We start from the raw sequence: 27,491 nt of genomic DNA, 5'->3' as shown, positions 1-27,491 counted from the left end.
TATGACACAGTCACTGGGAAGACTTTATCAAGTCCAGCGAGCAACTTCAAGATGATCTAAAGAAGGCTCTCCAGAAACACGACCGCAATGTTTCTTCCAAGACGTTTCCGAAATCACTACTTCCGCCGAACTCCAGGTTCTCAAAGCATTAATTCTGTGTATCTTGATGGTCTGTGACATGTACTTGTAACCACCCGTACCTTGCCAGCAAGGAATCTTCTTGTTCAACTACTGCTGTTTGCGAATCGAAGTTCATGCAGTGTTTGTTTTGCTTGTGAGGGTCAAAATGATAACGTGACGCAGACTACATACGAACAAGGACGACTTGCTTGAAACGTGTGGAGCTCATACTTGCATTCTGTCCGAATGTGCTCACACGTTAGCTTACACTCACTGTGTACTGCTTGTAAAAATGAGGCTACTGATACTATGTCTCTGCACCGTTCACTTCACAATGACCAATCACCCCAATAATCCTATCTGAGCAAATGAAAACAACTGTTGGATGGTTTGCATCATTCGGAATTTTGTGCGCTGAGCGGCTGTATGTGCATAACCTTCACGATCAAACGCATCAGACGATCAGCATCTTCTGCTGGCCGTCTAAGAAAGAAGTGCCGTACAGAATGATGGATACTGAAAACACTATCCGAATTGCTTGCCCTAGTGAACAGCGTGTCGAACGGAACTAAAAATATCAAAAAATGATGTTACTTAGAACAGTGACAAGACTGGGGTACGATCTTCAGTAACCAGAAACTCGCCAGAAGTATCGGTGTAAGCAAAGATTCTCGAGTTCATTGTCGCTTGCAAGCTGTCGAGTATAGCATTGCTTGTCCAAAGGAATTGATCGACAACAATATCAATAGGCGCAAAGGCTTATTATTCAACTCGGCCACCAAATTGAGCTTCTTTCGTATGACTACAAGTCGTTCTTCTGGGGCGAGATGCTATTTGCATCGAATTTCCACCCCAGATTGAATTGTGCGAATCAATAAGTCATTTGAACAGAAGCATGGCCACCGAACTTATTGCATCTTGTATGCCTGAATTCAAGCCCTGCCCGCCAGTTGGGGGAACTCCGTGTGCGGAATCTGGCATTGTGCATCAAACAACACTGGGGAAGAAGATGACAGCAGAACTAAACTCTTGCAAGAAAGGCAACCATCACGACTAAGTGTCCCCACCCTATTGCAGGCCCGAAGGAGATACAGACATGTGGCGAAATTGAGGAGTGTCCTGACGGCGGCTAGAGCGGATCTACATGGACTTTCTCGACTTCTATGCTGATTTGTTTTGTTAGAACAGTCATGTCAGGCAAGGTTCACTTTCACAACGAGAAAATTTTACCCTACAACTCGGAAACCGTTGAAATCATAAACATCTAGAAGAGTGGCAACAGCATTGGCAAGTTAATAACTTTCCTGACCGTGATTGCCCGCCTTGGAATACCATGTGTAACTTACGACATAGACACTTACACTTCATGCCACGGGGGGGATCAGTCACCCATATTCGATGGACTGTGCATATGAAACGGCCGGCAGGAGCGGCGGACCAGCGGGGGATACCCTAACGCTGGGGAATTCGCGAATCCAGAGGTATAGCAGGGGCATGCACCTTTCAACTTGTTAGTACTGTCCGACCTAAGGTACACTTTACTCCAATAGACAAATTTTGGAATAAAAAAACCACGTGTATTCGGGAGTGAACAATGCAACTCCGAGGCAGGCCCAAACTTCGCGCCACTGCGGAAAAAAAACGGCAACATCCACATCTGAAAGGGCATTGTCTCCGAGTATAAAAAAGCGAAAAATCAAGACCCAGTCCCTCACCCGCCGACTAGACAGACATGAACCGTATCGCCACCCGACAGAGTGACATGACCCAAACGGCCGTAAACCGCGCCTACACGATACAGTGTGGCAGGTGTCAGGCTGTTATTGAGTATGACACTCACGCCGGCTGGCCCACGATCAGCCTCCTTGTCAACGAGCACTTGGGCACCTGTCCAGCCAAGCTCGACTTCCATGAGCCTGCCCCATCTCACCTCCCTTCCGAAACATATGGCACAGAGAACGCACCGAGTCATAACTTTGATGACAACATGGGTGCCGATAACAGCAAGCACGATATTCAAGTTATCGCGGGCTGTCGCAAACTGAAAACCGAGGCTCGGAGGAAACGGGAGCTCGAAGACGACGAGTACACCTACAGTGTACGCCCTACATCCGTCAGGTGCCACGGATGCGAGAAGGAGATCAGTTTGGACAAGCGCTCCAGATACTATCCTGGACTTTGGAGTAAACACAGAAGGAAATGTCGAGGAATCCAAAAGATGGAGGTGGGCTGATTTCTCCTAAGAATGGAAAGAGTAACCAACGAAATTTTACAGAAAGATAAGCTCGACAAGCCCGCCACAAGTGGAGACAGTGTTTGTCCGTGGAGTGCAGGACGACGCTCAACAGCCTCTAGTTCATTTGAAATACATAATCCCCGGGCTGACGATGTTTTGCGAGTGGCGAACTCTAGTGAAAGCAACGTCTCAAGACAAACGGAACTGTCGGATGACGAAGACCCGGAAGAGGGAGATCAGGATATTCCTTTCAGCAGTAAGTTAGTCTTCGATGTGAGCAAACACGGTTGTTCACCACGAACTTTAGCATTGAACGAGCAATTTTATAATGAGTGCTTGCAAAGGGGAGATAGGCCATGGGCGTACCGTTACTCTACCACGAAGGAGATCAAGGAGAGAACAATCGGTACTGTTTACTTTGATACCGCGAGTGAGTGTCAAAAGCAAGATTCAAAGCATGCTTATGAACATTTTGTTTTGTACACTTACTAGCACAAAGCTCCCAGGTCCAAAACGGCGTGAGTTCAATTCCAACAACCTCAGGCTCCCTTGGATGTCCTGCAAAAACTCAGCGATAAGATCACTACACAAACGAGTAGTAACATGGAGCATGACCTTCGATCTTGCGTGCGCCATGATCCACACACCTACTTGGCCGTACTATGCGGCTGCCAATCTCAAAGGTGCTGGATTTAAGTGCTCGGAAGGAACCGGTACCACCTGGCACTTTTCTTTGTCTTTGCTTTGTCTTTCGGATTCTTCTCGTGACTCGCCGTTTAAATTTGTTCCCGGCCCGCTGGCTCGAATCTACGCAGGGTAGAAAACTGACTTCTACCAGACAATCACATTGTATACTACACATGCAGTACTATTATACGGATATATAGAGTCATAAAGTTGTGCTCATTCAGAATATAGCATGATTCCACCCATCAGCTTTACTGCTGGATTTTATGAAACTCAGTAGAGTCTAGACACTGGAAATCGTTCAAATTGTTCTTCCGGTATCAACAGTGCGCCGGCCAAACACGCTTAAAGACTTATAATTTCACTCTTGCCGAGATTATGTACGTACATACGAAGTTTGAAGTCACGCATTGCAGGCCCGCAGTGACACGAACGTCGAAGAACCTGGTCGATTGATGGCGTCGATTTTGGGAAGCCTACGCGCAGGCTGCGGCGCAGCCTCAGGCTTACCCCGGATTCGGTCTTACAGACATGTGATCCTATTCAGCACTCGCAATATAAATCAGCTTCTGCAATCATCTCGAATTCTATCAACAAGATATTGTTCAACAACATCCCGCGTGATTATGACCACTGACCTGACGAACAAGCCTACCGACTCGGGTGATTTTCGTCTTCCCCTAGACGTCAAGCCAACACATTATGACGTGACTATCAAGACTGACCTAGAGAACTCAATATTCGAGGGTGTGGTAAAGATCGAGTATGTCCACGCACACTATCCTTCAAAGATCATTATCTAATTCTATCAGCCTGGATGTCAAGAAGGAAACCTCTACCATCGTCTTCAACTCAGCCGATCTGAAGTTGAACGATGCGTCATTATATTCCAATGAACTCAAGATAAAGCAAGTCGATCCTTCTCCGTCTCTGGACGACAAGGCGGAACGTTGTGCGCTTTCCTTTTCGACACCTGTACCTGCCGGATCAAAGGCAACACTGTCCATTGGCTTCTCTGGAGAACTGACTGGGGCCATGATGGGCTATTACAAGAGCTCGTTCGAGCATGACGGAACCAAGAAATACTATACACTGACCCAGTTCGAAGTGTGTATTCGATCCTACTAGTTGCGCCTGCACTTATGAATTGTCGCTAGCCCACCGCCGCGAGACGTGCCTTCCCATGTTGGGATGAACCGCTTCTCAAGGCGACCTTCGCGGTCACTATGATATCGCGTGCTGACACGGTCAATCTGAGCAACATGCCTATCACGTCGGAGGAAATTTACCAACACCAAACGACCAAACCAGAGGATCCTTCATTAGAGGCGCTCTTTTCGGCGTTGACGACTCAAGATAGCCCCGAAGCGCAATGGAAGATTTCCAAGTTCCAGACTACACCACCCGTATGTCGCGTCATCTAGGCGGATTTTAAACTAAAATTTAGTCTACAGATGTCCACTTATCTGGTTGCATATGCCAATGGACGTTTCGCGTACCTGGAAAGCTCTTATAAGAGTCCTCTTAGTGGGAAGACCCGTCCCTTGCGCATCTACTGTAAGCGCCCGTCCTCACAGAATTCCGGGTGCACGCTGATGTGATTTGGACAGCTACTCCTGATGTGATTCATCAGGCTCAGTATGCCCTCGACATCAAAGCAAAAGTCCTCCCAATCTACGAGGAAATTTTTGACATTGAATACCCTCTTCCAAAGTTAGATACTCTAGTGGTAAGTGTCCTGTGTAGAATTCCCTTCGTGTCATTGATGAGGATCCGTGGTCTGAAGGCCCATGATTTTGACGCAGGTGCTATGGAGAACTGGGTATGAATCGTCGCTTCTTGCACGCTTTAGCACTCACCTCTAGCAGGGCCTCATCACTGGACGTACTAGCGCCTTCCTACTTGACCCTAAGAAGGCAGACGTGTCTGCAAAGAAACGAGTCACTGTCTTTCAGTCTCACGAAGTCGCTCACATGTGGTGAGTCCATCTCTATTGTTCGAAGGATATGCTGTAGAAACTTCCGTTCAGGTTTGGTGATATCACAACCATGGAATGGTGGGACTATCTGTACTTGAATGAAGGTCAGTCTCATGCTACGACTTTTGATAGTGGTATTGAAATGTATCTTAGGTTTTGCAACCCTGGTAAGCTTAGCAGACATGAGCTTGCAGATTCTATACTGAGATTACCTGCTCCAAGATGGGTGAAGTTATCGTTGTTGGTATGTCTTGTGTCTATGCACACTCACTGAACCCATTGACACTATATTTTAGATCGGTAAGTCGATGCACTCCACTCTCAGCATAACCATAACACCTTTTACCAGTGTGTACCCGGAATGGAAGGTCGACAGCTCGTTTATATCTGAGCATTTGAACGATGCACTGGATCTTGATGCTAAATTATCTTCTCATCCGATCGAAGTGCATTGTCCTGACGCCAACCAGATCAACCAGGTATGACCAGATTACCATTTCACATGGACATCTTATATAAGTGATCATCAGATTTTCGACTCCCTTTCCTATGCTAAAGCAGGCTCTGGTAAGGCATTCAATTTATCTTGTCACCACCTCATCTCACGAGCGACGCTTTCAAGTTCTGCGCATGCTGTCCAACTTTGTTGGCCAGGAGCGCTTCCTGAAGGGTGTTTCGATCTACCTCAAGGAGAATCTATATGGAAACACTGTCACCAAGGACCTGTGGCAGGGCATCTCAGAATCTACTGGGGTAGATGTGCCGAGGATCATGGATAACTGGATTTCAAAGGCAAGCATAGCGGTTCAATCTACTTGCTTCACTCTAACATGTCTTACATCAGATGGGCTTCCCTGTCCTCACTGTCATTGAGAACGAGAATGGTATCCATGTCCGCCAGGACCGTTTCCTGGAGTCTGGATCAGCAGAAGAAAAGGACAATGAGACAATCTGGACCGTGCCATTGGCCCTGCTGACAGTTACTAACGATAAAGTCAACATCGATAAGTCTGTCGTTCTTGACACTAGGGAGAAGACTCTCGCCATCGACACCTCTAAGCCTTTCAAACTCAACGCGGGGACTTATGGTGTTTGTAAGTCTGTTCTCTTACTGGTGGCGTTTGTATTCATGGGTGATTACAGACCGCGTGTTGTACTCTGATGAGAGGTTCGCAGCGATCGCCAATGAAGCTGCCAAGGGCGATGCTGTGTTCTCGCTGAATGACCGCATTGGCCTTGTGCACGATATCATGGCATTATCCAAGGCTGGGTTTTGTAAAGTCAGCAGTGCGCTGACTATCGTCGATATTTTACATGACGAACGGGAGTGTCAGTGTCCTACACTTCAATTGGGCACGAGCTTGATAAACTTATATAATCCAATATCTTCTAGTCCTTGTATGGGACAGTATTGCTCGGAACATCGCTACTCTGGTGTCAACGTGGTGGGAGCATGAGGCCGCAGTCAGTGATCTCAATGCTTTCCGCAGGGTGGGTTGATCATTTCAAATATCTGTTGAGTGCTGACGCAATTTGTACTTATAGGCATTGTTTGCGCCCATCGTCAAACGCCTTGGCTATGAATACTCTCCTTCCGAGTCTGTGGATATCTCGCAACTGCGCACCCGCGCTGTCGGTCAGGCTGCTGTTGCTGGGGACACTGCGTACGTATCTGTTGAATATTTGATCTAGGTGAAATTTGACGAATTTGTAGTGTCGTGGAAGAGCTCAAGACCCGGTTTGCGGACTATATGAGAACGCAGGATGATTCGGGGATACCTGGTGATCTGTTTAGGACGACTATCCTTACTGTGCGTCAGACGTTGAGTAACGTTGTGTTTATGCTGAGTGTTATGTGCAGGCTGTGAAGCATGGAGGTCGTGAAGAGTACGAGTTCGCCAAGGCGTTGTACGAAAACCCGACTACGCCTCCGTCGAAGAGTATTTCCGCTGTGTAAGTCAGATCTGGTTTGTAAAGTGCATTTGTTTTAATACATTTGTCAGAATGGCGATGTGCGCCAGCCAAGACGAAGCATGCATCAAGGACACGTTCACATATATCCTATCAAAAGCGCGGTCTCAAGACATCATATATTTCATCAACGGCTTCCAGATGAACTTCCGCACCAGGCGCAGCTGTGCGCAGTTCTTCCAAGACAACTACACGGAGGTAGGCTGTCAGTTGAGACGCCGAAGAGTCCCACGTTGAACATGATCATTTGATAGCTTGCCAAGCGGTTCGAGGGGAACTTTTCTTTCAAGGATATTGTCTCGGTATGTTTCGGGTTACTGTTATGTTGTGAAAGGCAAGGCTTAGCGAGCATCAGTCAAGCTTTGACAATTTGACCAAGGAGGAGGACTATCAGAAGATCGTAGACTTTTTCAAGGTAATGGTAATTTCAAACGTCAAGGGACGAACTGATGGCATGCGGTGATCAGGACAAGGATACATCCAGATATAACCTTGGGTTATCACAGACTCTAGAGTCGTTGCGTGCTTCGAGGGCATGGATCGAGGTGAGAGAACTTGAGGAAATGTGAGAAAGCTGACTGACGGATGTGATATAGCGGTCCACGAGTGATATTGCGGAATGGCTCAGCGAATGGAAGATGGGATCGTCGAGGAGTTCGCCGCGGTAGAGGAAGATGCGTGAGACTACAAGGAGCGGGGAGGATAGTTACGTAACTCGATGGACTGTTCGTAAAAAGTTGTACAGCAAAGACGCCGTGCTCGCCATCATCAACGTTGACGAACGGCCTTTTTGGCGTACTCGGTGATAATTAGCCATGCCAGCGTTTGATCCAGTACGAGATGCTGTTATGAATTCACCAGTCACTCAGCCACAATCACTTCCGGGTCACGATTTATATGGTCCACTCGAAATACCGTCCCCATCATCATCACGTCCTTCATCATCGCACGCGACGTCTAGCCCGTCTTTGACACGTAGGGCAACAGATCTAGCTTCCTTGTTAAACTCTGAACCGCACGAACCACGAACTCCAAGTTCTGCACGACCTTCAAGTCTCTCTCATCTATTACTTTCTGATGACTTTGAATCAGAAAAGTTGAACTCTGCTCCATCATTAGGACGGAGATTGCCCACGGCCATCGACATCCCCCGTGAACAAGATCTCTCATTCTCACGTCAGCATCCTTCACGTTCTTCACTCTCACTCAATTCATCTTCCCCTTTTTCTTCTGATGTACCTTCATCATCCTCTCGTATCCTTCCAACGTCCCCCTTGACTCGCTCCCCAATGGCACCATCATCATCCCAAACAACGTCCTCCCCGACGACGACAACGACGACGACGATGCGCCAGACTCTGCCTTACAACCCACGACAACGTTTGACTCCCGCAGGCTCCGTCCTCGCTCCCATGACGCAGGATGAAATAGAGCTCTACAAAAATTACCGCGGTATCGGTACCCAACGTCTCATAAACAAACGCAAAAGAGTCCAAAGTAGCGAACCCGACGACTATCAAGAACGTCCAGCCAAGAGACGCGCTGGCGACGTCGAAATGGTCATCGATCACTGTAAGCGTCTTTCCCCCGCTCAACCTACCATTAACGCCGTTTTCCCAGATAATTTGCGTCCAGAGGTGGGCGTAAAGCAGCGCAAGGAGTCTCCTATCATCGGACTCAAGAATTTCAACAACTGGGTGAAATCGGTCCTGATTACGCAATTCGGCCATCCAGCCCTCGCTGCTGCTGGTGCCAGGAAACATGGAAAAGTCCTCGATATGGGCTGCGGCAAAGGTGGCGACCTCATTAAATGGGGGAAGGCTCGAATTCGAGAGATGCTGGCTGTCGGTAAGATCCTCTGCATTAGTTGGCACAACCCGATCTGATCCGTATTCGATAGACATCGCAAACGTGTCTATCGAGCAAGCTCGACAGCGGTGGGAAAGTATGCGTCCACAACGTTTTGACGCCACGTTCGCTCCGTTGGATTGCTATACAGAACCACTTACGAAGGTATTTACGCCCCAGCAGCTTGCACAGCCATTCGACGTTGTATCCATGCAATTCTGCATGCACTATGCATTTGAAACAGCACAAAAAGCTCGATGCATGCTCAACAACGTCAGCAAATGGTTAAGACCAGGGGGGATATTTCTCGGGACGGTTCCAAATGCCGATCAGCTCCTGTATGTCCATTTAAATACACCATACTTCTCACGTCCGTGTCGCTGACTTCATCGTGTCGATAGCGCGCGACTGGACCAACTACCACCTGACTCTGAAGATCTTTCTTTTGGAAATTCGGTGTACAAGATCCGGTTTGAACAGCGCACCTCTCGATCGCTATTTGGCCACCGATACTACTTTTATCTTCGTGATGCTGTTGAAAATGTGCCAGAGTACATTGTCGAATGGGACAATTTTGTTGAGTGAGTTTTTGTGTCATCTTGACATGCCCCCCATGCTAGAGTGGTACTGACATGACTTTGCATAGGATGGCCGCACAGTACGGACTTTACCCTGTGTTCAAGAAGGAGTTCCATGAAGTGTTTGAAGAAAACAAGGAGCACCAGGAATTCAAGCAGTTGATGGTCCGCATGAATGTATGCGATGCGACCGGCGCCAGCTCGATGGAGGATGAAGAGTGGGAGGCAGTCAGTAAGTTCTGACTTTTCGGTGTAATCTGTAACGGTGCTAATAGAATACATTTTATCCTTTAGACATTTATATTGCATTTGCATTTGAGAAGAGGTGATGGTCTCACGATCTATTGTTTGTCTTTTATGATATTTTATATATACCTTTCGCTGTCTGCCAGCTCATACCCACTACTTATTAATACGATGACTGGTGATAATTGCCCCACGATATACGGACAAAAGGCCCTATATCCCATGCGCAAAGATATTGAAAGCAGTGCTCTGTACACGACATAAAGGTGGCATATAGAAACCGATTCTAACGAACAGTGAAAAATAAGGTGTCCCACTAAGATTACAAAAATATAGCGTGACATTGATCGTATGGATAGAAGCGAAAAAGGTCGACATACATAAAATTACTCTTGACCAAATCCAACAGTTTCCCTAATAAAGAGTTTAGTGTGAGCTGAGATGCAAATTGCGAAAAGAACTCACTCTACAGCAAGCGTGAGCTTCTGCTCCAAGCTAGCATAATCTTTGTATGGTGGAAGATCGATACGGTTGAAGCAGGTGTGACTCTTCGGTAGTTGTGAAGGGTCACCAGATTTTTCTATGGTAAAGCGGCGGGGTCCATCCGAGCCCTGAAGGTCCTTGAAACCATTGACAGGAATCCTAGATGTCCCCGTAGCGAACTGAAGTAAGCGGGACTTGCGCTCAGGCGGCCAGCTCCGAATGCACTTCCAGAACCACTGAATGACCTCATCGTTCATCTCATATCCGCGGTAGTCGGTGTGCTTAGTCCAGTCATCTCTGAAATAACATTCAGCCAAACGGCCTCACGACTTCAATTAAGGAACGTACACGTCAATCTCCGACATACCACCGATCAGGAGCTCCAGTTCGCGTTCGTCGAAGACAGTGATGAGGTCTTGTGGAATCAACTCGCTGAAGCCCGACATGAACGAGTCAAACTGTTCCTTGACACGCTTGGAGATCCGATACTCGACGACGGCGTCCACGTATTCCTTCTTGTTATCCTGAGTCACATTGACATCTGCTCCCCCTGGACGAAGTTCAATGTTGACTAGTTCACCGAAGCGTTCCTCGGTCGTTGTGAAGGTCTCATCGATCACGTCCGTGATGTCGTTCTCCCTGAACAAGGGTTGGGAGAAATCACGACAAAAAGTGACAAAGCACTTACAACATCCAAGTCAACCCACGATGCAACTCAGCATCGACAGATTCAAGGTCTGCCAGCGTCACCTTCTTTTTCAAAATCATCTTGTAGAAGCTGACAATGAAATATGCATCGAGGAAACGACGGTGGAATATTCCGAGACCGAGACAGCGACCGATGAACTTGAAGTAGTTCAAATGCTCTGGGTTGACGGCTGAAGCGGGATTGATTTGAAGGGTATAGTTATCGTGGGCAGAGTATTCGAATAGACAGTAGAATGGGTTGAACATCTCGTGCGACAGAAGGAAGAAGAACTCTCTGCAAAGGAACTCAGTAAACGCACAAACTCTGATAGTTCAGTCCAGCTTACCGTGATAAACCACCGTAATCAAGACCATCCTCTCCATCAAACTTAATCATGAGTCGTTTTCTTCAAATCGTTCGGCGTCTGCCTCATGATCTCTGCATAACTATCCTCGAAGATATGGTTCCGCCGCACTTTGATCTGGCAGTTACCCGGCTGTGCACGCATAGCAGGCTGGCTTCGGAAGTAAATGAGTTTCCTTCTAAAGTCACGCTTGTACTGTGGAACGTTGGCATCAAGCGTGGATGGCATGCGGGGATCGTCCCATGTGGTTGTCTTCGTGTTGTGGTCCACGAAATAAACACGTGCGGTGGATGTAAGACGCATCTCCCAACCAGAGGGCAATGGACCAAGCTGGGATATGGTCTGAGGCTGCAAGGATGTGTTTTGTCCATTAGGGCCCATGACACGGATGATGGTCTGGCGCCGGGGATCGACCCAGGTGGTGGTGCGCGTGTTATGATCCACATAATAGGGTCGTCCTTCGGGGGTGTAGCGCTCCTCCCAGCCGGCTGGGAGACTTCCAGTCCCAGCTGTGGTAGCACTTCCACCCGAACCTACGACTGCTGGTGGAACGCTGGGCGATGGGGATGGTGCCGACGTTGACGGGCTGCGGTACGCGTTGGCACCAGCAGCACCTGTGCTAGCAGCATCGACCATATCGTCGGCGAGTATGCGGCGCGAGTGCTGATCTCTCGCAGCATTTGTTTCACTATCCTGGTTGCTGTGATTCACAGTTTGGTTAGGCGATGGTCGGTTCCAAGTTGTTGTCCGGGTATTGTGATCAACATAATATGTCCGACCAAGTGGATCGATGCGACGCTCCCATCCAGGAGGTAATGATCCATACTGATCAACATTGGGATTGAAATTCCTCTGCTGTGCATTGGTAGCCGCTTGTCCTGGAGAAGTGGCCAAGGAAGGTGCTGTAGATGGGGGTACAGCAAGTGTGGCGTGCCCACCGCTTGAGCTGATAGGACGACCCGATGGAGACTGTGAAGACGATTGTTCCACCTCAGTGCTAATCGCCGAAGGTGGTATGTGGGGCGTCGGCATCTGCATCAACGGTGCTGCGGCGGGCTCAGAAGCAGTGGCGTGTGAACTGGGTGGGCGAGACAGAGTGTTACCTGTTGTTGAGGCGGCGATGGGTGACAAAGAGAGACTTGATTCATTCATTCCCATGTCGGCCAATGCAGAGGTAACGCCTTGTACTTGGGAGGGTCCAGGGTTGCTCATAGGCTGGTTTACATTTGTTGACAAGTATATGATGAGCTTGCCATGAACCACGAGGTTATCGTTGGACTTTTTTAGATCCAACGTCAGCATCTCTATCAAATTGGATAAGATTTGAGTCATAAGTACGCATAAGGGTGATTTGACGGTGGGCGCTTACCGTGACCACCTAGTTCAAGATCGAGTACATCGCTAACTTTCACGTTGACCACACCCAAAAACCCTTGGTCACGCCTCTTGAACTTCCTCTGGTCAAATATTTGAACGGCTACCACCGAGGAATCTTTGACGGTGCTGTGCACATGGGATATCAATCACGCACTTACTGACTGCGCTCGACCGATGCCAAACTTACATGTCAAAACTCTCATTCCAGTAAGGATTCAGAGTCTTCTTTATAACACTGGTTGTGTGGGTCTGCTCTGCATCGACGGTGATGACTGCAAAAGGGTCCGGTAGGCGGAATACATCACGCTTAGACAGCCCATCTGCGGCGACAACTGCCCAAAACATACAAAATGAGTGTCCTCTGAGAAAAATATAATTGTAGAATCATACCTGTGACCCTTATTTTCTTCCTGCTACGATGAGAATGAGAATGGACAGTTGATGCTAGTATTTCGAATATCTGACTCACAGGGCATGCGCAGGCGTCGACATCAGGCTAGAAGGCGGGCCCAATAAGGGATCAAAGCCTGAGGCGGTTTTATTCTTCGGCGGTCTACGATATGAAGAGTGAACTCGCTGTGTCGGACGTTGACGACGTCAGAAAGATGTGGGGAGGACCAACGATTTTCAGATACCGACCGCATCGCCCATTCAGCGACCCCCCTCGGCACTAAACTTGACCACGCTTTCAACTAGCCAAAATAGCTTTCAGGTCACCATGCCATCGATATTAATTGGGCTCAAATACTGCGGAATAAAATAGAATAGAATAAAAAAAGACCAGTTAAGGAACTGGAGCCGCGATGCCGCTGTCCATTTGATCTGAATTCGTAAAACAAATGTTGGCTTATAAACTCAAAACCCCCTATATGGCGATTATAATTGACAGTTTGTATCTGTTTTGGGCTAGTGACTAATCACGCCAGAGCTATTCGCTGACTAATATACAACTGGGGTATCTGGGAAGTAGAATTTCCTTAGTCTCCCCTAGTCAGACCAATATTATAGAAGGAAGACAGTAAGTACTTAGTAGGGACGCACTCAATTCTAAAATGTCGTTGTCGTTTGCGACTCGTAAGGGAGCCAAACTCACACTAAGCGTCGCTAAACCTGTCCTAAACGGGACTCGTACCTAGACCTTACGGCGCGCAGCCGCCGCAGTGCCAACACTTGCAGTCTTAAAACGTGTCAGCAGTGCTCCTAAACCTCCTCATTCCTGGCCGCCTCAGCAGGCCTAATCTTTATCTAAACCTTGTTATGTTAGCAATGTATAATCAGTTAATTCCATTTTTGAGTGAGAGGTGCATTATATTCATAGACATACTACATAGTACTGGATATACTCTATGGAAAGGGTCAGAAAAGGTTTAGGAGTGTTAAGGATTGGGTCTTCTAAGGGTTAGGAACATAAACTACGTGGTTTAGGAACACTGCTGAGGTTTAGGACGCGGAATAAGACTGCAAGTGTTGGCGTTGCGCGCCGTAAGGTTTAGGTACAAGTCCCGTTTAGGACAGGTTTAGCGACGGCTTCAAGTTCTAAGCGTGAGTTTGGCTCCCTTTCGACTTGCAAACGGCGACGACCGTGACATTTTAGAATTTGGCATTCCTAGTACTAAGTAACTAAGTATTTATTCCAATATGTACAGGGACAATCCCTGAGCTACCTGGTGAAAATTTCTCCTTACTCATATCAGCGCATTGGACTGTGCAGTCACACATAACTGCGACCAGCCAGGGTACGAGTTGTGCAGTGCCAACCCCAATCTCTCTATATCGTCCAGGGTCTCGATACGATCAAATCGGGCAAGCTCGACTCCAGCAACCAGTGTGGCTGCTAACATTCTCGCGTCTTATTCGTCATCAAGAAAAGCCATTCCCTCCGTCGATACTGTAGAATGTTACCGACATAATTTTATTCCATGTGTTACTTTTCACGGCTTATCTTTTTCAAATATTTTCCAAAGTCCAGCATTGTTTTACCCACAGTCATCCATTCACCAGTTCCAGTAAGTAGAAATTCTCAATTACTGTAACAAGCACGAGAGAATGGCAGTAGTCTGCTGACTTCTGCTGAAGCTAGTTCAAACCATGCAATATATACAGAAGTTACCAACTGCTTGGGTCGCACATAATCCTTCCGTTCGCACTTCGAGCACGAGGTACGTCAACTTTAACCTGGTCACCTATTGAGTCCTTGTCTTTGATAGGGTTATCTTGACTTCGCGTTCGCTGTGAGATAGCTCCCTGTTTTCAGGTCAGCTGATCCTGCAGCCATATCAGGATGCTCACCTGTAAATAACCCCCGCTGGCGCTTAACTTCAGAAAGAAAGCTTTTGCCTGTGAAAATGTACCACGAGGAATGGTAGGCGCGGGAAAACCTCGACTTGGATTTACTATCTCAGCTCTTTCTGGCCATGCTCCGTTGATACCTGACACACGGGCGACTCTGGGTTTGTGTTCTGCAGTGACAACATGCGAGTATTTCATGACATCGTGAATCGGATCTTCTCGCGTAGCAGAACTGGGGGTGTCCCCCGAAGGCGCGGCGTCGGCGAACGGGTTATCGAACATGTACATGAATGTGTCGGCTAAAGAGTTCTCAGGCCTCCGTGATGGTAGGGATGCATATTCATTCTATTAAAATGTATTAGATGGGTCGCACTCATAGTACGTCCCAGAATACGTATTTGTCACGTACAGTTCTGGAGAGTGCCGCACCACCAACAGACGGCTCCAGAGATGTGCTTGGCTCTGAGCAGTGAGAATGGAATGTCACATTCCGACTTCTGAGCGGGAACAACTTACTGCTTCGGCGTCCTCGGCGAGCCTATTCAGGCACAAAGATTATCTGGAATCCATGACATGAATATGTCGAATGCTTACTTTGTGTTCGTCATATTCGCGCACGGGTTGGTCGCTTAAGTTTTGCCTTGTGATCCCGCTTAAGCGAGGCTAGTCAATCAGTACATGTCAGAATCATACACCAGTATATCGGGGACGGCGCACCGCAGCATCAGGAACGACCGCAGGTCTGATCTCCTGAAAAGAAGAGCTACCCAAAGCCATGGTAAATAATAGATGATAGAGGTGATGGATTAAGGGGAATTACAGACTAGCCGTGTTATACGCACGTTGCCGTCGCTCATTTCGAACATGACGGCCGGTGCTGATCTCAGGGGCTAGTCCAAATTGCAATTCAAACTTGATCACTGATAATTATGCATGCATGTCCGCTGCATCATGCCCGCTTGATAGTTGACCATATTCAGGACACTGCCTCCTATCAGTTCTAAACATCGGCGGTCGAACGCACCATATGCTTAGTGAACATACTCTCACCCGTACATTACAGAGGCGCGATCTAAAATTAATTGATAAAAGGTTACTTCTTCCGATCAGCTCATCGGAAGGAATAAACTGCCAGAATTGTACAATGCTCCCAGTGAAAATACAATCTGCGTGAGTCTGCTGCAATGCTCTGAATTTCGCTGCCAACAGGGACGCGTGACAAAAATTCGGGTGGTGAAAGATTCGTTCGGGCTATCTGAGAGTATTGTCGGCACGAAAACGCATGTGAACGTAGAGCACCGATGCAGATGCCGGGTACCTCGGACCATCATGATGCAGGGGATGAATTTACAACAAGGCAATGTCATGTTGAAACCCTTCATTCGAGAGTTTCAGAGTATGAAAGGGACTCCTTGGTAGGTTCTGGCAAGATGCGTGATCCAAAATACGTTGAGGAAGCAGCGAACTGGATGCCATGAGCCAGCTTTAGCACGTTTCATATTACAGCGTGGGCTGTTCACAGGTGCTACATAGCACCAGAAGAGTTTCATCCCTGGCTGTTGCTAAGTCGCTCGGGATCCCACGCAGTGAGCTATTGCCCGATGAGCTGTGAGAGTGGTGGTGAGACGCTGCAATCATCACGGTGGCGGCGATTGCAATTGGTGACCATATTAAGTGGAAGCTCCGTCTCCAAAGGACCGTGTGATTATGCCGATGCCCGAACCTCGAAAGGAGGAACTTCATCAGTCTACGACGTTGCGTTGCCTTCATATTACATGTACAAGAGTTGGTTGCAAGTTAGACGAGTGAAAGGTGGCACACGCTGATCAAGCAGGCATGCCTCGCCTAAAAAGACCTCTTCATTAGGTCACTTCAGCCAATCTAGTTCCGCGTCAATAAACGAAAAATTCCGTACCCTACGAGGTCTCCGTAGTTAGTCCTCTTCACTTCTCCCCTAATCCAACGAGTGAACCAGTGAACAAAAAGATGGAATCATTACAAACGGTAGATGATTGTATGGATGTGATACCATTCTGGTGCTGATACTTAGCACAGGCGCACCAACATGCAGCAAATGCAGAGGATTACCGAAGCCAAGGGTTGCTTATCCCAGCTTCAGAGGAACACATAAAAGCTGCAGAAGCATTTCACGCTTGCGAAGAGAAGTCACAGGACGCAAACGTGCGTATGAGTCCTTGTATCATATCTAGTGCCCCTAGTGACCTGCAATGCCTCTCAGACAAAATCGACGCTCCGTATGCTGTACAATGAACATGTAAAAGCTGGAAAGGAACTACAGAGGAGAATTGCGAAACTTCGTGAGGAAAACCAGGACCCTACCCTACCGCAAAAGACTACGCCGAGGCATGCACAGGTTCATACGCACAAGAACGGGGGCGGCTCAAATGTCTCTCCTCACGCGCCCGCTCCTGCACCCTCCGTCCCGCTGCATGCTAGTGCTAGTAGTTCGAGTCGATTATTAGACTCCCATAATAACGTCGACGAATCATTCATGGTGCTTGGGCAACAGGTATGATTATATATATTCTACCCAATGACTTTTTACAACCTTGCACTGATAGTCTGATCCGGGCGATGCCTTCAATAACTTTTGGAGAATCATGGAGGGAATGCTCGACAATTTATCCCAGCCAGTTGCCTTTGCCACAGCCCCTTTGGGTACCGAACTACCCACGTCGGGAAAGAAGAGCTCGCGGCGGGACGGGAGCTCATGTAGTGACACCGATATCGAACAGCCCCACACTTCTACGTTTTTTACACGGCTGGGATTAGATGGTAAATTTAAGTCGAGTAAGTGATTGCCGAAACCGCATTATCAATAGCTCTGTTTTGACTTGCTCGTTCAGAAGTGGATACCTTGCTTGAGGAGACGGACGAGGAAGTATTTGCGGACGAAGGTATGTCGGTACATTGTCAATGGACTTGGCGTTACAAAACGAGCTCTCCAAGGTAACGAGCTATCAGAATCCTTTTACATGATTCCCTCCGATTCGGAACCGTCCCGCTCGGAATTGAAGAAAGAAAATGTATCTCTGAAGCAAGAGCTTGAGGCGATGTCAAAACGTTTGGCGGCCGCTGAGCGGATCATGCAGCTGCGCAAGGAACAGGACCAACAATTACGCGAAAGCATTGTGATGGCGCGACACCAGGTGATCTTGCGCTCCTTCGCCGATCCTTCTATCAGACTGACTTATTACCAATACTCTCTATTAGGCACAGCGAGCAATGGGTGCCTCGACGGTAATAACAAGACCATCCGGGCAACAACCAGTAGTAGACCTCAGCGCTCTGAATATCAATTTACCAGCTGTTCCAGCACCAGTCACAGCATTGAACGTTGGCCGTGATCGGGAGGCACAGCTACTTAGCCGCATAAGGGAGTTGGAAGAAGACGTTCGAGCTGTTCGCATGGAGAATGATAAACAGGTACATTGCGAACACATGTGTGATGCCTTTGTCTGACTTCCCTCGCAGAAACTGACGATCGCACGCTTTCGTGAGAGATGGGAAAAGCTCAAGGAATCATCAAAGCGCAAAAAAGATGCCAAGGCTGCTGAGGCAGCGAAGAGGAGTGTGGGTGAACCGATCGTGGAGGACCCTGAGGCTGAGCAAATGTTAGATGAGGACTCAGTACGCCCGCCGACGTAGTTGATGTTCGCACGTGTCTCGCGAATGTGATCGCTGATGCTATCGTTAGTCTGATATACCATCATAATCATTTCCGTTTCCTATTGGTTTGGTAATGATCTTCCCGAATCATTCTCGTTGTGTCTCGATGAGTCTATTCCCTGTACATGACGTATTGTTCTGGTGGAAGCGTGATACATCGTGATATGCCTGAATACATGTTTTCGTTCCCACTGGGGCCACATTGTCGAAATGAGAAGAAGTTTCAGTTCTCATTAGTTCCCGTCTGACCTATTAGAAACCCTGAAAGTGAGATCGACGTTTGGCGGTTACATCCATGCGGAAGGCGGCCCCCATTTCACAGTATGGAGCGGAAACGAGGAAGCACACCTGATACTATGTACATCTTTCCACGAGATGCTCCATTAGGAGTGCGATAAGCTGATGATATAGGATGCAATCAAACCGATATGTATGAGACGGAGATCGAGTTTCTGAAACAACGTTCATAACACTCATGAGAGATCAAGCGCAAGATATTGATGTTAAGATCTGGAGATCGGGTCCGAGAAAGTTGTGTTGAACTGTAGAGCCCGTTATCATGATGTAGGAAGCCTAGACTGCAAAAAGGTTGTAATCGACAATTCTCAGGGAATCCACTGCTCCGTAGAAGTCTGATGCGATAAGCTGTTCCTGTTCCGCAGTAACAGCTCCATTTCTTCCCCGTCCTTGTCCCGTTTCAATCGGAATGTTGAACGAGACGACGACATCGTGGTTCTTTCCTTTGACACGGAAAAGAGCAAATAGGGTACGAAGGTGGTGAATTGACCCCGCCTTCTTTAGAACCTGCCGTCCGTCGAGTACAATTGGAGAAAGTTCATTGGTGACGGGTCTTTGAACAATGCTGGAAGTATGTTCCATTGAATCGTTGTCTTCTGCTATTGCATCGAGATGGAATCTGTGATATCCTGCATCAGAGCTTCTTGAACACATGTACAACATCAGGGGGACACTAACTTTGCTGCCGCTTCCGGATCTTCGATATCGACCTTTTGGAGGATGTCGATAATAATGCTTGCACCAGAGTCACGGTACACGAATATTTCCTGAGAGTTTGAGATTTCCTGTGTGTCTCTGAGATTGATTTGGTCAGTCAGTGGGATATAGCATTTGGCAAGAGTGAGCCATACGCGACATTGATCAAGTTTATGGGTAGATTGGCCCTCATTCCATTATCTCCAAAGAGATTCACTGGAGCATGGCGGTTGGACATTTTACGTAGCTCTTGAATCGAGAACGTAGTAGATAGCAATTGCAAGTAGTACTAGTATATAGATATTAGATAAGATCAGATGCTAATCAAAAGGGTCTAGTGGCACGGTCACGTGCATATGACAACTTGTTTTACTGCTGATCGCGACGCACGACGCGTCCAACACATCAACTTCCTACTGCTCGTCGGCGACATGTCGGAACTGCTCCGCCGCTCGACCATGCAGCCTGCCACTGATATATATGGCAACACTCGGTCAGGCCTACCAATGCCATCAACAGCAAAGAAAGCACCATCGTCTGCTATGCGCATGTCCCTCGCTGGCCCAGCAGCCCGCACACCCTATTTGCCCCCGGGAGCGGGCTCTGGCTCAAATACAGGACATTCTGGTTATCGGTCGCAGAATGTGAATCCACTGCTACAGAGTACGAGCAAACCGAATTATGGGCGTACCCCTTTAACCAAGTAAGTGTCTTTTCCAATCTCGCCAACGTTCCTTTCGAACTGTACCCTACTCTCAGCTCCTCTAGGAGGGGTTCAGTATGGACAGGCGGCGCGTCTCTTGCTCCTCCTTCCGGTAGTCAAACATTCAAGGACCCACGACCAATTCGCGAGCGCTCATATCAATCGAAAATGAAGCAAGAAATATACTCTTGGCTGCAAGCGACAGAATTCGACATTTCTATGCAAACGCTATCAAACATCACCGGCAAAGATTTTCGAGCCATGTTTCAACACCTTGTGGCTATCGCGGATCCTGGATACCCGTTTGATACTCGCCTTCGCTTTGAGGATGAATTTCAACCCGCTCTCAAAGCCCTGCGATACCCGTTTGCGGCCCAAATTGACAACAAATGGCTGGCTGCTCCGGGAAGTATGCATTCATGGCCTACTCTGCTGGCAGCTTTGCATTGGCTCGTCGAGATGGGAAAGGTTATCTACACTTAAACTATAAACAACCTTGCATTAATAGCTTGCTCTAGGCTCGGCTGAACTACTTGGAGAGCGAAGATGATCCTACATTACAAATTGTCGATAGAATTCCCGAAGAGTTCAGCGACCCTATTCATCATCAGGCGCTTGCATTCGAATACTTTTCAGAAGCCTATGTCGCCTTTTTTCATGGCGCAGATGTATTCCACGAACAGGATAAAGCACTGGAAGTTACTTACAGTACGTCTTCTATATTTTTAAAAACAGCTCTTTCTCACGATAGAATTGAAGCGAAAAAGAACGAGAGGGTGGTCGGCGACTTAGAAAATAAGAAAGCACTACTAGCACAAGGAGTGAAGGAGTTGGACGAACTTCGAGGATCAAAGGTAGGTTACAGGTATGATCATTTCGGCTAATGTTGTCCGCTAAATATAGACTCGTTAGGCACCTCTGGAAAAACTCCAGAAAATCCGGGCTTGTATCTTGGATGATCGAGCCAAATTTGACGACGTTTTGCACCGCTTGGAGTCGCGAAAAAGACAACTCACTGAATCTGTAGTTCGCGAGAAAGCAGAACTCGCTGCTCGATGTGCGTCATGCAAACTGATGGCGGGTGAATCATCATGAACTCTGACTTTCAGCTCAGAACTTCGATCAACTCAAAGCCGAGCATGAAAAGCTTAGCGAGGTGGTCAAAGTTCAGAACTTGACACCAGAAGAAGTCATTCGCATGAACACTGACCATGAAACGCTATCACGGAATCTGGAGGACCTCAAATACAAAATCTCTGAAGCGCGCAAGACAGTAATGTCTCTGGAAGTCATAACAACCAACCGTGGGGCTGCGGCAGAAGAGGCACTAGATCTATATGGTAATCTCCTATCTGCTGTGGGCTTATTTCCCCCACTCCAGCCACCGTTCGACAACATCGACCTCAGGTTGGAGCTAAACACGGCCACTGGGAATCCTCAGCAGCTACTGCTGGGTTCTGACATTCGCAAGGTCATAAAACCTACACTAAGCAGTGTAGCCGAGATGAAGAGAACAGATCGGGCAGATATTGAAAGCGAGCGCATCAAGGTGGATAACGAACTTGATCAGCTGACTTTGGAATGCGAGAATGTCGATGAGGAGGTGCGAGAAATTGAGAAGAAGGTGATGAGCCTGAACGAGCAGGCGGATGACCTTCGAGATGTAAGTCGTATTTTCTCACTACTGTGTTATAGTTCTCATTGATACACTTTGCCGTTATAGGCTGCTCAACAAGAGTCTATGGTCAGCAATGCCGAGGCTGCCCGATTGGAGAGAGAACTTGCCCATGCGCGCACGGCTGCTTTATCGAGCGGTATGGGAGTAAAATCAAGACTCCAGGCCTTACAATTTGAGTAAGTCCGTTTTCCCGCTCCAACTAATCAAAATTTTCATTACCGTCTGCTAGCTATCGAGAGCAAATAGCGAAGGTCTCACGATTGAAAGACGAGACCATCAGAGCTATTGCCAAGAACAGCAATGAGATCGGTCTCTTTAAAGAAGAAGTTTCTGCGCAATTGCGACGCCTCAGAGATTTTGTTGAGGAGGGGAACTGATTGATCAGTACCCCTGTCAGGTAGCCGCAGTATTTTCGAGGTATTTGTTATGTGTATTCTGATTATATGTTACTCCGTGGGCGAAGGACCAGGTTCAAGTGTATATGTTATTCGCACTTGTGCTTCCGCATGCCTTGGTCCGACTGCTCGGACAATGAGGTTCGGTGAGGTACATCACCGGCACCCTTGGTTATGCGTCTATGAGTATTCCGAACATCAAATTTAGATTTGATTTTCCATATTGCTGCGCAGGGCCGTGTTGCGGAAGCGCTTGAAGTAGGTGATCGGAATGTACCTGCTTCATATCTGATAACAAGCCCGCATAACTCGCACACTAGATAAGATTAATGACGTCTGTTAATGTGACATTGTCACTTTCATCAATTTCCTTTTTGGTCACACGCGCTTCTGAGAATTTCGTGTTGTTGTTCGCACACAGCTCTAAATTTGTACTAAGATGATCACCACACAGGTTGCGAACCCATGTATACTTTATGTGGTAGATCTGTGCGGCTATCTGGAAATCTTGCTCCGGGTAACAGGCAGTTCTCAAGCAGTACAGGGGTACGTTCTCATCTCTCCGGGGCTTCGGCCAAATTATGCTTCCATCTTCCCAGGAAGACCGTGATCTTGAACACACGTCCGTGATTTTGCATGGAGGCCTATCGGCGCTCCAGCAATGACATATTTGTAAGTCAATAATTTTCTGTTGGTTGGAATAACTATTTCAGTCACTATCACGCGAACTGCTAGGAAAGTTCCAGACCCTTTTGGAGTCGTGCACATAGTAGTTATCGAATGAATGACCCGACTCTGAGATGCAGTACTCAGTGGGAGTCACATCACTTTAAACAATAAAGACGAAGACATTTAGTTGAGTCGTCATTACCAGTTTCCATCTGGCTTTGATACTGTGAGTATGTTCACGCCCTTCATATCTATTGTCTCTGAATCCCCCGGGTCACTGGTCACCCAGGAGCCGGAGCCTTTGCTGTGAATATCCTGTGTCGCATTATTCCTATTTTTTAATATTGTGGCAACAGACTAGTAATTCCGAGATCCACAGGCTCGATCGTCTTTCTCATGTTGGAAAACCTTGGAAAGGACCCGCACTCTTGAAACGATAAAAGGGTTCATACTGAATGTCTAAAACTTCGCGCTTCATATTTTCTCTACGCCCAGCGGGTAGTTTCTTATCGCGACTTTGGAGAGAGCAATGTCTACTAGACCTGCCTTGGCTTACAATGATGCGGAGAAAGGGACACTGGATGTCCGCTCTCCTCAGATCGCCGATCTCGCCAGGGACGAGAAGAAGGAATCAGACATAGAGGTGTTCGCCGTGCAGTCTCTTAAGAAAGATGCACCAGTGACTCCCTCAAACGTCGCGAAGCCACCACCACCCCCTACCAAGCCAGCAAAGAAGAGTACACCCTTGTGGGTCCTCTGGATCATCTGGTATAACTCATATCGGTATGGTTATTATCTGACAATACATGTGGTTGAATGCTCACTCTTCTCATCTATCAAGCCGTTTCTTTACGGTGATATTCACGCTCAATTTCATTGGGCTTGGCTTTGCGATTGCTGGAAAATGGCCATACGCGGCAAAATACCCTGGTGCACTCGGTCGTCGGCAACTTGAACGTTGCGGTTCTTGTAGCGAAACGAAATATTCGGGCGTTGCTTGTATTTGTTCGTCAACACGTTCTTCGCCAAGGTTCGTACCATGCATTTTTGACATTTTCAATTGATGTTGATATATTTTCTACTATAGTGGACCCCTCTGTGGTTCCGTCTTGCATGTACCTCCACGCTACAGGTCAGTTTGAACTGCAAATAGCGATTTCAAGGAGCTGACGTTTCTTTACAGCATCTTGGTGGTATCCACAGTGGATGTGCAATCTCCGGTTTTGCCTGGATCATCCTCATGGTCGTCCACCAATTCAAGACCAAGTATTTGTTCAACGACTCTATACTTGCATTCGGTGTGATCACCACGGTGGTGTTGTTCGTCACAATCTGTGCTGGTCTTCCGTGGGTCCGTAACACCCATCACAAGTGAGTATTCTTTTCGGTCAATCATCCCAGCGTTTTGACATTGGCACCTAGTGTGTTCGAGAGAAATCATCGTTTCTTCGGATGGACTTCCTTGGTCATGACCTGTAGGTTCTCTAACGTAGGAAAGCTTACGACTGTGCTAATTGTTTGAAGGGGTATACACTATCGTGACCAATGCCTATAATGCCGCGGATAACGACTTCGACCACATTGGTCGATACGTCGTCCAACAGCAGGCCTTCTGGTACACGGTTGGAATGTCCGTCTTGTAAGTAATGCTTTACGTGCCTTCTCGATTGCGTTGCTCACAGCAGTTCTAGTATTGTTTTACCTTGGATTTGCACGAGACACGCCAAGGTTGACATCGAACTGCCCTCTCCGAAAGTCGCTGTTCTCCGTTTCGAGCGTGGTATGCAACAGGGTCTGCTTGCTCGTATCAGTCGCTCGGCTGTCAAGGAATATCACGCTTTCGGTATCATCTCGTGAGTCTTCTGTGTCGTCGCTATGCGATCCTATTAACTCTGTGCAGCGAGGGTACCCATGCAAAATACCACTACCTTATTTGCGGTGTGCAAGGTGATTTCACCAAGAGCCTGGTCAACGACCCGCCGAGAAGGATTTGGACTCGTGAGCTGAAGGTAAACCGACCAAAGCAATTTTTTCCGATCAGATTGCTAATTTTTTTTCTAGTTCGCTGGTGTCTCCAATACGTCGACCCTTTACAAGCGTGGAATCCGTATCTGCACTGGAACTGGTCTTGGCGCTGCCCTTTCGACTTGCATCCAGTCTCCATATTGGTACCTAATTTGGATCGGTGCGATAATTTGAACCTAAGGCATATGCATATTACTGACATGTCCACTAGGCTCCGATCAAGAGAAAACATTCGGCCCAACCATTAGTAATCTCATTCACAGGCATGTCGGTCCAGAGCGTCTCCTCCTTTGGGACTCCAAGGTCCGTGGTGGTCGTCCACCCACCATGAAGATCTTGAAGGAGGTATACGACTCCTGGCAGGCTGAAGTTGTCTTCATCACATCCAACTATGTGGGCAACTTTGAGATCCAGCATGGTTGCAAGGAACTTGGTATTCCTGCATTCGGAACTCTTTGGGACTTTGTGAGTAGCTCTCCAGAATTTTGTTGCTGATGGAACTGAAGAGAATGCTCTTTGTTAGTAAATTTTCCATTTCGCATTTGGCGTGGGATGTTTCGGACGCCAGAGCGCCCACACCTACAATATTCTCATCCTTGTGTATCCAACACACTGCTCTTCTGCACCTCTAGGAAATCTCTCAATTACGTATTTTCGGGAACCAAGTTAGCTGGTATATCAAGGTTCCGTTTTTTCCAACTGTGACCACGAGTGGTACTGGCACAGACGGCTTGGTCGAACAGAAGCAGCACTATTAGAGTTCGCGCAGGGGAATGGACACTTTTAGAAATTGATGTGTTTTTAGCTTCACTACTTACTCTCATTGGGCTATAAATTATTAATTGGTAACAATCATTTAAAGCAATCACATTTCATATCATTGGAACATTAGAGTGTGCTCGAGAACCTCTCCAGGCTTTCCCATCCAATTCCAACGACGATTTGGATTGATGGATGTCTTGGGTTCCAAACGGACACCACGACGAGCAAGCTCAGTCATCACACGTGCAATGTTCCGTGTGTCCTATGGGAAGAAATGACGGTGTGAAGACGAACAAAAATATCAGCAAGGCAGAGTTGCGTGAGGAAGTCGGGTACTGACGTCAATACCGCTGTGCAAACGGCCTTGAAACCCTGGCAACCCGAGGGCTTGCAACTGCTGCGGTATGTTCAATGATCGAATATGAGAACGTGCTGAGGGCTGATAAGAGCATCGTGAGTGAGTCCACATCGACGGAAATTAATAAGCACCTTGGTCGTAGTGTCCGGATTGCTAGACGCAACTGCCCAAACCGAGACAACTCTCCTGACGTCGAGAACATTCCCTTTGAGCCACAATGGCATAGGCGCCTGACAATCGATAAACAGATGATGAGATTGGTCGAACTTTTAAGTAGACCTGCTTAAACTACTGACTTTTGATATGAAACATTGCTTCACGACGAAATCCCTTATGTCAAAAGGTCCATCGCTGCACCAGCAGAAGCGTTGTATAGGTCTCCCGCTCTTTGGATCTATTAATCCATGAGAAGCCAGAAAACGTGCAAACATCTTCAGGACCTTCTGAAAGGTTGGCGCTGAGTCGACTTGGGCCTAAAATTCAATCATGACTTGATTATGATACGGCATCGAAGCAGAAACATCGGACGAACTTGCGTGATTCCTGTAAGATCCGTGCAAAATTGCGATAGTTGAGGTCTCCATGTCGGCTTGACGAAGCTCCGAAACTCATCTACGATTTCCAGCTGGGAAGCTTTTCCTTGGTCCGATTTATCTTTCCAGCGCATGAGACAGACAGGCCATTCCTATGTTAGCAAGACATGGTCAGGAGCTGGGTGTAAAAAGAACCATGTAATAGTAGATGAGACGAACTATGATTTCATTAGGCCACTCAAAGCCGGCCCCCTCTTCGCAAGTAGCCTCGACGTCCAAAACAAGAAAGGCATCGTAGGGTTGCTTTACACGATGATCCTGTTTTTGAGCGATTTTCACGATCAGATCTTTTTGAGCTTGCGAAGACCACTTTGAAGTTGATCTGTCAGATATTTGCGAATATGGACGATGATATACTGGAGGGATGTCTGAACCGTTTAAAGGCTTTTGGTGAGGGGGAGAACCCTCGACAAGCAATGAAGAAGACTCTTTCGACTGTTTTGCGCGGCGTGTAAAGACTGTGACAGACAATATAAGAAACGAAGAGAGTAGAAAGACTTTCCAATTGGAGGCCAGGAGTTGAATGAGGGATAGGAGAAAGGTCACAAAGGAAGATAGCCCGTCGGGGTCAGGGCTTGCTAGCTGCATGATATCAGGTTGGCAGGGCGTCCTAGGCAATCGACACTGGTAACTTGTAAGTGACTAAGTTCAGTATGCGGTTTGACAGGTAGGCCAAGAGTAGGCTATTAGACAGGGTCTACTTCGGCACCGTCCGGCAAGCATCACGGTTCGCGGAAGCAAAAAAAGACCATTTCTAAAG

At 47.5% G+C, this 27,491-nt stretch overlaps 10 protein-coding genes across 10 annotated transcripts; 6 read left to right on the top strand and 4 right to left on the bottom strand.

Moving 5' to 3' along the window:
• Positions 1 to 1,852: 1,852 nt before the first annotated feature.
• Positions 1,853 to 3,222, top strand: DFJ58DRAFT_909377 (uncharacterized protein; the record flags this gene model as incomplete). Its single annotated transcript, XM_041395138.1, has 4 exons — positions 1,853 to 2,344; positions 2,396 to 2,612; positions 2,664 to 2,786; positions 2,956 to 3,222. 4 exons carry the CDS (start codon positions 1,853 to 1,855, stop codon positions 3,174 to 3,176), a joined length of 1,053 nt encoding a protein of 350 aa, XP_041251088.1. The 3' UTR covers positions 3,177 to 3,222.
• Positions 3,223 to 3,239: 17 nt separating this feature from the next.
• Positions 3,240 to 7,757, top strand: DFJ58DRAFT_751982 (uncharacterized protein). The gene is made up of 24 exons (XM_041387804.1): positions 3,240 to 3,806; positions 3,856 to 4,150; positions 4,201 to 4,449; positions 4,498 to 4,600; positions 4,654 to 4,772; positions 4,830 to 4,865; positions 4,912 to 5,021; positions 5,073 to 5,125; positions 5,175 to 5,188; positions 5,244 to 5,265; positions 5,370 to 5,500; positions 5,552 to 5,588; positions 5,644 to 5,813; positions 5,866 to 6,115; positions 6,165 to 6,350; positions 6,415 to 6,512; positions 6,567 to 6,685; positions 6,736 to 6,832; positions 6,883 to 6,974; positions 7,025 to 7,190; positions 7,247 to 7,294; positions 7,348 to 7,407; positions 7,460 to 7,537; positions 7,589 to 7,757. The coding sequence occupies exons 1-24, from the start codon at positions 3,499 to 3,501 to the stop codon at positions 7,658 to 7,660; spliced, it is 2,913 nt and encodes a 970-aa protein (XP_041251087.1). The 5' UTR covers positions 3,240 to 3,498; the 3' UTR covers positions 7,661 to 7,757.
• Positions 7,758 to 8,338: 581 nt separating this feature from the next.
• DFJ58DRAFT_648257 (guanine-N(7)-methyltransferase) lies at positions 8,339 to 9,747 on the top strand (the record flags this gene model as incomplete). The annotated part of the gene is made up of 6 exons (XM_041381465.1): positions 8,339 to 8,564; positions 8,613 to 8,840; positions 8,893 to 9,178; positions 9,242 to 9,421; positions 9,487 to 9,650; positions 9,713 to 9,747. The coding sequence occupies 6 exons, from the start codon at positions 8,339 to 8,341 to the stop codon at positions 9,745 to 9,747; spliced, it is 1,119 nt and encodes a 372-aa protein (XP_041251086.1).
• Positions 9,748 to 10,055: 308 nt separating this feature from the next.
• Positions 10,056 to 13,192, bottom strand: DFJ58DRAFT_751971 (uncharacterized protein). Its single transcript, XM_041387803.1, has 9 exons — positions 13,046 to 13,192; positions 12,967 to 12,989; positions 12,764 to 12,908; positions 12,569 to 12,702; positions 11,283 to 12,503; positions 11,182 to 11,212; positions 10,836 to 11,129; positions 10,496 to 10,786; positions 10,056 to 10,444 (listed from the first exon to the last, which is right to left on the bottom strand). Exons 1-9 carry the CDS (start codon positions 13,066 to 13,068, stop codon positions 10,126 to 10,128), a joined length of 2,481 nt encoding a protein of 826 aa, XP_041251085.1. The 5' UTR covers positions 13,069 to 13,192; the 3' UTR covers positions 10,056 to 10,125.
• Positions 13,193 to 14,550: 1,358 nt separating this feature from the next.
• DFJ58DRAFT_751969 (uncharacterized protein) lies at positions 14,551 to 15,753 on the bottom strand. Its single transcript, XM_041387802.1, has 6 exons — positions 15,583 to 15,753; positions 15,460 to 15,528; positions 15,382 to 15,403; positions 15,275 to 15,327; positions 14,866 to 15,210; positions 14,551 to 14,820 (listed from the first exon to the last, which is right to left on the bottom strand). The coding sequence occupies exons 1-6, from the start codon at positions 15,640 to 15,642 to the stop codon at positions 14,683 to 14,685; spliced, it is 687 nt and encodes a 228-aa protein (XP_041251084.1). The 5' UTR covers positions 15,643 to 15,753; the 3' UTR covers positions 14,551 to 14,682.
• A 1,018-nt stretch (positions 15,754 to 16,771) lies between these two features.
• Positions 16,772 to 18,685, top strand: DFJ58DRAFT_780 (uncharacterized protein). The gene is made up of 8 exons (XM_041389721.1): positions 16,772 to 16,869; positions 16,921 to 17,046; positions 17,105 to 17,395; positions 17,448 to 17,676; positions 17,733 to 17,783; positions 17,836 to 18,035; positions 18,100 to 18,312; positions 18,361 to 18,685. Exons 1-8 carry the CDS (start codon positions 16,852 to 16,854, stop codon positions 18,532 to 18,534), a joined length of 1,302 nt encoding a protein of 433 aa, XP_041251083.1. The 5' UTR covers positions 16,772 to 16,851; the 3' UTR covers positions 18,535 to 18,685.
• Positions 18,686 to 18,929: 244 nt separating this feature from the next.
• DFJ58DRAFT_751959 (uncharacterized protein) lies at positions 18,930 to 19,845 on the bottom strand. The gene is made up of 3 exons (XM_041387801.1): positions 19,704 to 19,845; positions 19,531 to 19,647; positions 18,930 to 19,471 (listed from the first exon to the last, which is right to left on the bottom strand). The coding sequence occupies exons 1-3, from the start codon at positions 19,784 to 19,786 to the stop codon at positions 19,129 to 19,131; spliced, it is 543 nt and encodes a 180-aa protein (XP_041251082.1). The 5' UTR covers positions 19,787 to 19,845; the 3' UTR covers positions 18,930 to 19,128.
• A 66-nt stretch (positions 19,846 to 19,911) lies between these two features.
• DFJ58DRAFT_751957 (HEC/Ndc80p family-domain-containing protein) lies at positions 19,912 to 22,649 on the top strand. Its single transcript, XM_041387800.1, has 8 exons — positions 19,912 to 20,251; positions 20,308 to 20,719; positions 20,770 to 20,959; positions 21,011 to 21,105; positions 21,164 to 21,308; positions 21,361 to 21,914; positions 21,975 to 22,105; positions 22,159 to 22,649. Exons 1-8 carry the CDS (start codon positions 19,980 to 19,982, stop codon positions 22,304 to 22,306), a joined length of 1,947 nt encoding a protein of 648 aa, XP_041251081.1. The 5' UTR covers positions 19,912 to 19,979; the 3' UTR covers positions 22,307 to 22,649.
• Positions 22,650 to 23,197: 548 nt separating this feature from the next.
• Positions 23,198 to 25,881, top strand: DFJ58DRAFT_751948 (uncharacterized protein). Its single transcript, XM_041387799.1, has 14 exons — positions 23,198 to 23,219; positions 23,283 to 23,299; positions 23,350 to 23,776; positions 23,835 to 23,847; positions 23,967 to 24,023; positions 24,081 to 24,125; positions 24,177 to 24,364; positions 24,416 to 24,468; positions 24,518 to 24,632; positions 24,685 to 24,846; positions 24,894 to 25,002; positions 25,055 to 25,178; positions 25,230 to 25,483; positions 25,651 to 25,881. The coding sequence occupies exons 3-14, from the start codon at positions 23,523 to 23,525 to the stop codon at positions 25,774 to 25,776; spliced, it is 1,500 nt and encodes a 499-aa protein (XP_041251080.1). The 5' UTR covers positions 23,198 to 23,219; positions 23,283 to 23,299; positions 23,350 to 23,522; the 3' UTR covers positions 25,777 to 25,881.
• DFJ58DRAFT_751946 (ribonuclease H-like domain-containing protein) lies at positions 25,871 to 27,437 on the bottom strand. Its single transcript, XM_041387798.1, has 6 exons — positions 26,891 to 27,437; positions 26,671 to 26,823; positions 26,435 to 26,611; positions 26,270 to 26,368; positions 26,121 to 26,219; positions 25,871 to 26,042 (listed from the first exon to the last, which is right to left on the bottom strand). The coding sequence occupies exons 1-6, from the start codon at positions 27,317 to 27,319 to the stop codon at positions 25,896 to 25,898; spliced, it is 1,104 nt and encodes a 367-aa protein (XP_041251079.1). The 5' UTR covers positions 27,320 to 27,437; the 3' UTR covers positions 25,871 to 25,895.
• Between the last annotated feature and the right edge of the window lie 54 nt (positions 27,438 to 27,491).

The sequence above is a fragment of the Suillus subalutaceus genome (assembly GCF_016647625.1).
Source record: "Suillus subalutaceus strain FC151 chromosome Unknown DFJ58scaffold_1, whole genome shotgun sequence".
Taxonomy (NCBI): Eukaryota; Fungi; Basidiomycota; class Agaricomycetes; order Boletales; family Suillaceae; genus Suillus; species Suillus subalutaceus.
Note: the sequence above shows the minus strand (reverse complement) of the source record. Positions and strands in the feature narration are given on the sequence as shown.

Excerpts from the sequence above, each read along its gene's own strand:
- DFJ58DRAFT_751982 (XM_041387804.1), top strand. The coding sequence starts at position 3,499 with ATGGCGTCGATTTTGGGAAGCCTACGCGCAGGCTGCGGCGCAGCCTCA. Across the intron at positions 6,513-6,566 it reads ATCTCAATGCTTTCCGCAGG|GCATTGTTTGCGCCCATCGT; the intron begins GTGGGTTGATCA and ends TTGTACTTATAG. Across the intron at positions 7,408-7,459 it reads AGATCGTAGACTTTTTCAAG|GACAAGGATACATCCAGATA; the intron begins GTAATGGTAATT and ends TGCGGTGATCAG.
- DFJ58DRAFT_751959 (XM_041387801.1), bottom strand. The coding sequence starts at position 19,786 with ATGTCCAACCGCCATGCTCCAGTGAATCTCTTTGGAGATAATGGAATG. Across the intron at positions 19,648-19,703 it reads ATAAACTTGATCAATGTCGC|AGACACACAGGAAATCTCAA; the intron begins GTATGGCTCACT and ends AATCAATCTCAG. Across the intron at positions 19,472-19,530 it reads GATCCGGAAGCGGCAGCAAA|ATTCCATCTCGATGCAATAG; the intron begins GTTAGTGTCCCC and ends AGGATATCACAG.
- DFJ58DRAFT_751971 (XM_041387803.1), bottom strand. The coding sequence starts at position 13,068 with ATGTCGACGCCTGCGCATGCCCT. Across the intron at positions 12,703-12,763 it reads TGGAATGAGAGTTTTGACAT|CACCGTCAAAGATTCCTCGG; the intron begins GTAAGTTTGGCA and ends CCATGTGCACAG. Across the intron at positions 10,445-10,495 it reads GGTATGTCGGAGATTGACGT|AGATGACTGGACTAAGCACA; the intron begins GTACGTTCCTTA and ends ATGTTATTTCAG.
- DFJ58DRAFT_780 (XM_041389721.1), top strand. Across the intron at positions 18,036-18,099 it reads TTGTGATGGCGCGACACCAG|GCACAGCGAGCAATGGGTGC; the intron begins GTGATCTTGCGC and ends ACTCTCTATTAG. Across the intron at positions 18,313-18,360 it reads GCATGGAGAATGATAAACAG|AAACTGACGATCGCACGCTT; the intron begins GTACATTGCGAA and ends CTTCCCTCGCAG.
- DFJ58DRAFT_751969 (XM_041387802.1), bottom strand. The coding sequence starts at position 15,642 with ATGGCTTTGGGTAGCTCTTCTTTTCAGGAGATCAGACCTGCGGTCGTT. Across the intron at positions 15,404-15,459 it reads GCGAATATGACGAACACAAA|GCTCGCCGAGGACGCCGAAG; the intron begins GTAAGCATTCGA and ends GTGCCTGAATAG. Across the intron at positions 15,211-15,274 it reads GTGCGGCACTCTCCAGAACT|AATGAATATGCATCCCTACC; the intron begins GTACGTGACAAA and ends ACATTTTAATAG.
- DFJ58DRAFT_751948 (XM_041387799.1), top strand. The coding sequence starts at position 23,523 with ATGTCTACTAGACCTGCCTTGGCTTACAATGATGCGGAGAAAGGGACA. Across the intron at positions 24,365-24,415 it reads GTCCGTAACACCCATCACAA|TGTGTTCGAGAGAAATCATC; the intron begins GTGAGTATTCTT and ends ATTGGCACCTAG. Across the intron at positions 24,633-24,684 it reads ACGGTTGGAATGTCCGTCTT|TATTGTTTTACCTTGGATTT; the intron begins GTAAGTAATGCT and ends CAGCAGTTCTAG.
- DFJ58DRAFT_751957 (XM_041387800.1), top strand. The coding sequence starts at position 19,980 with ATGTCGGAACTGCTCCGCCGCTCGACCATGCAGCCTGCCACTGATATA. Across the intron at positions 20,252-20,307 it reads GGGCGTACCCCTTTAACCAA|CTCCTCTAGGAGGGGTTCAG; the intron begins GTAAGTGTCTTT and ends CCCTACTCTCAG. Across the intron at positions 20,960-21,010 it reads AGCACTGGAAGTTACTTACA|CGAAAAAGAACGAGAGGGTG; the intron begins GTACGTCTTCTA and ends ATAGAATTGAAG.
- DFJ58DRAFT_751946 (XM_041387798.1), bottom strand. The coding sequence starts at position 27,319 with ATGCAGCTAGCAAGCCCTGACCCCGACGGGCTATCTTCCTTTGTGACC. Across the intron at positions 26,612-26,670 it reads ATCTTACAGGAATCACGCAA|GCCCAAGTCGACTCAGCGCC; the intron begins GTTCGTCCGATG and ends ATTGAATTTTAG. Across the intron at positions 26,369-26,434 it reads AGCAATGTTTCATATCAAAA|GCGCCTATGCCATTGTGGCT; the intron begins GTCAGTAGTTTA and ends ATCGATTGTCAG.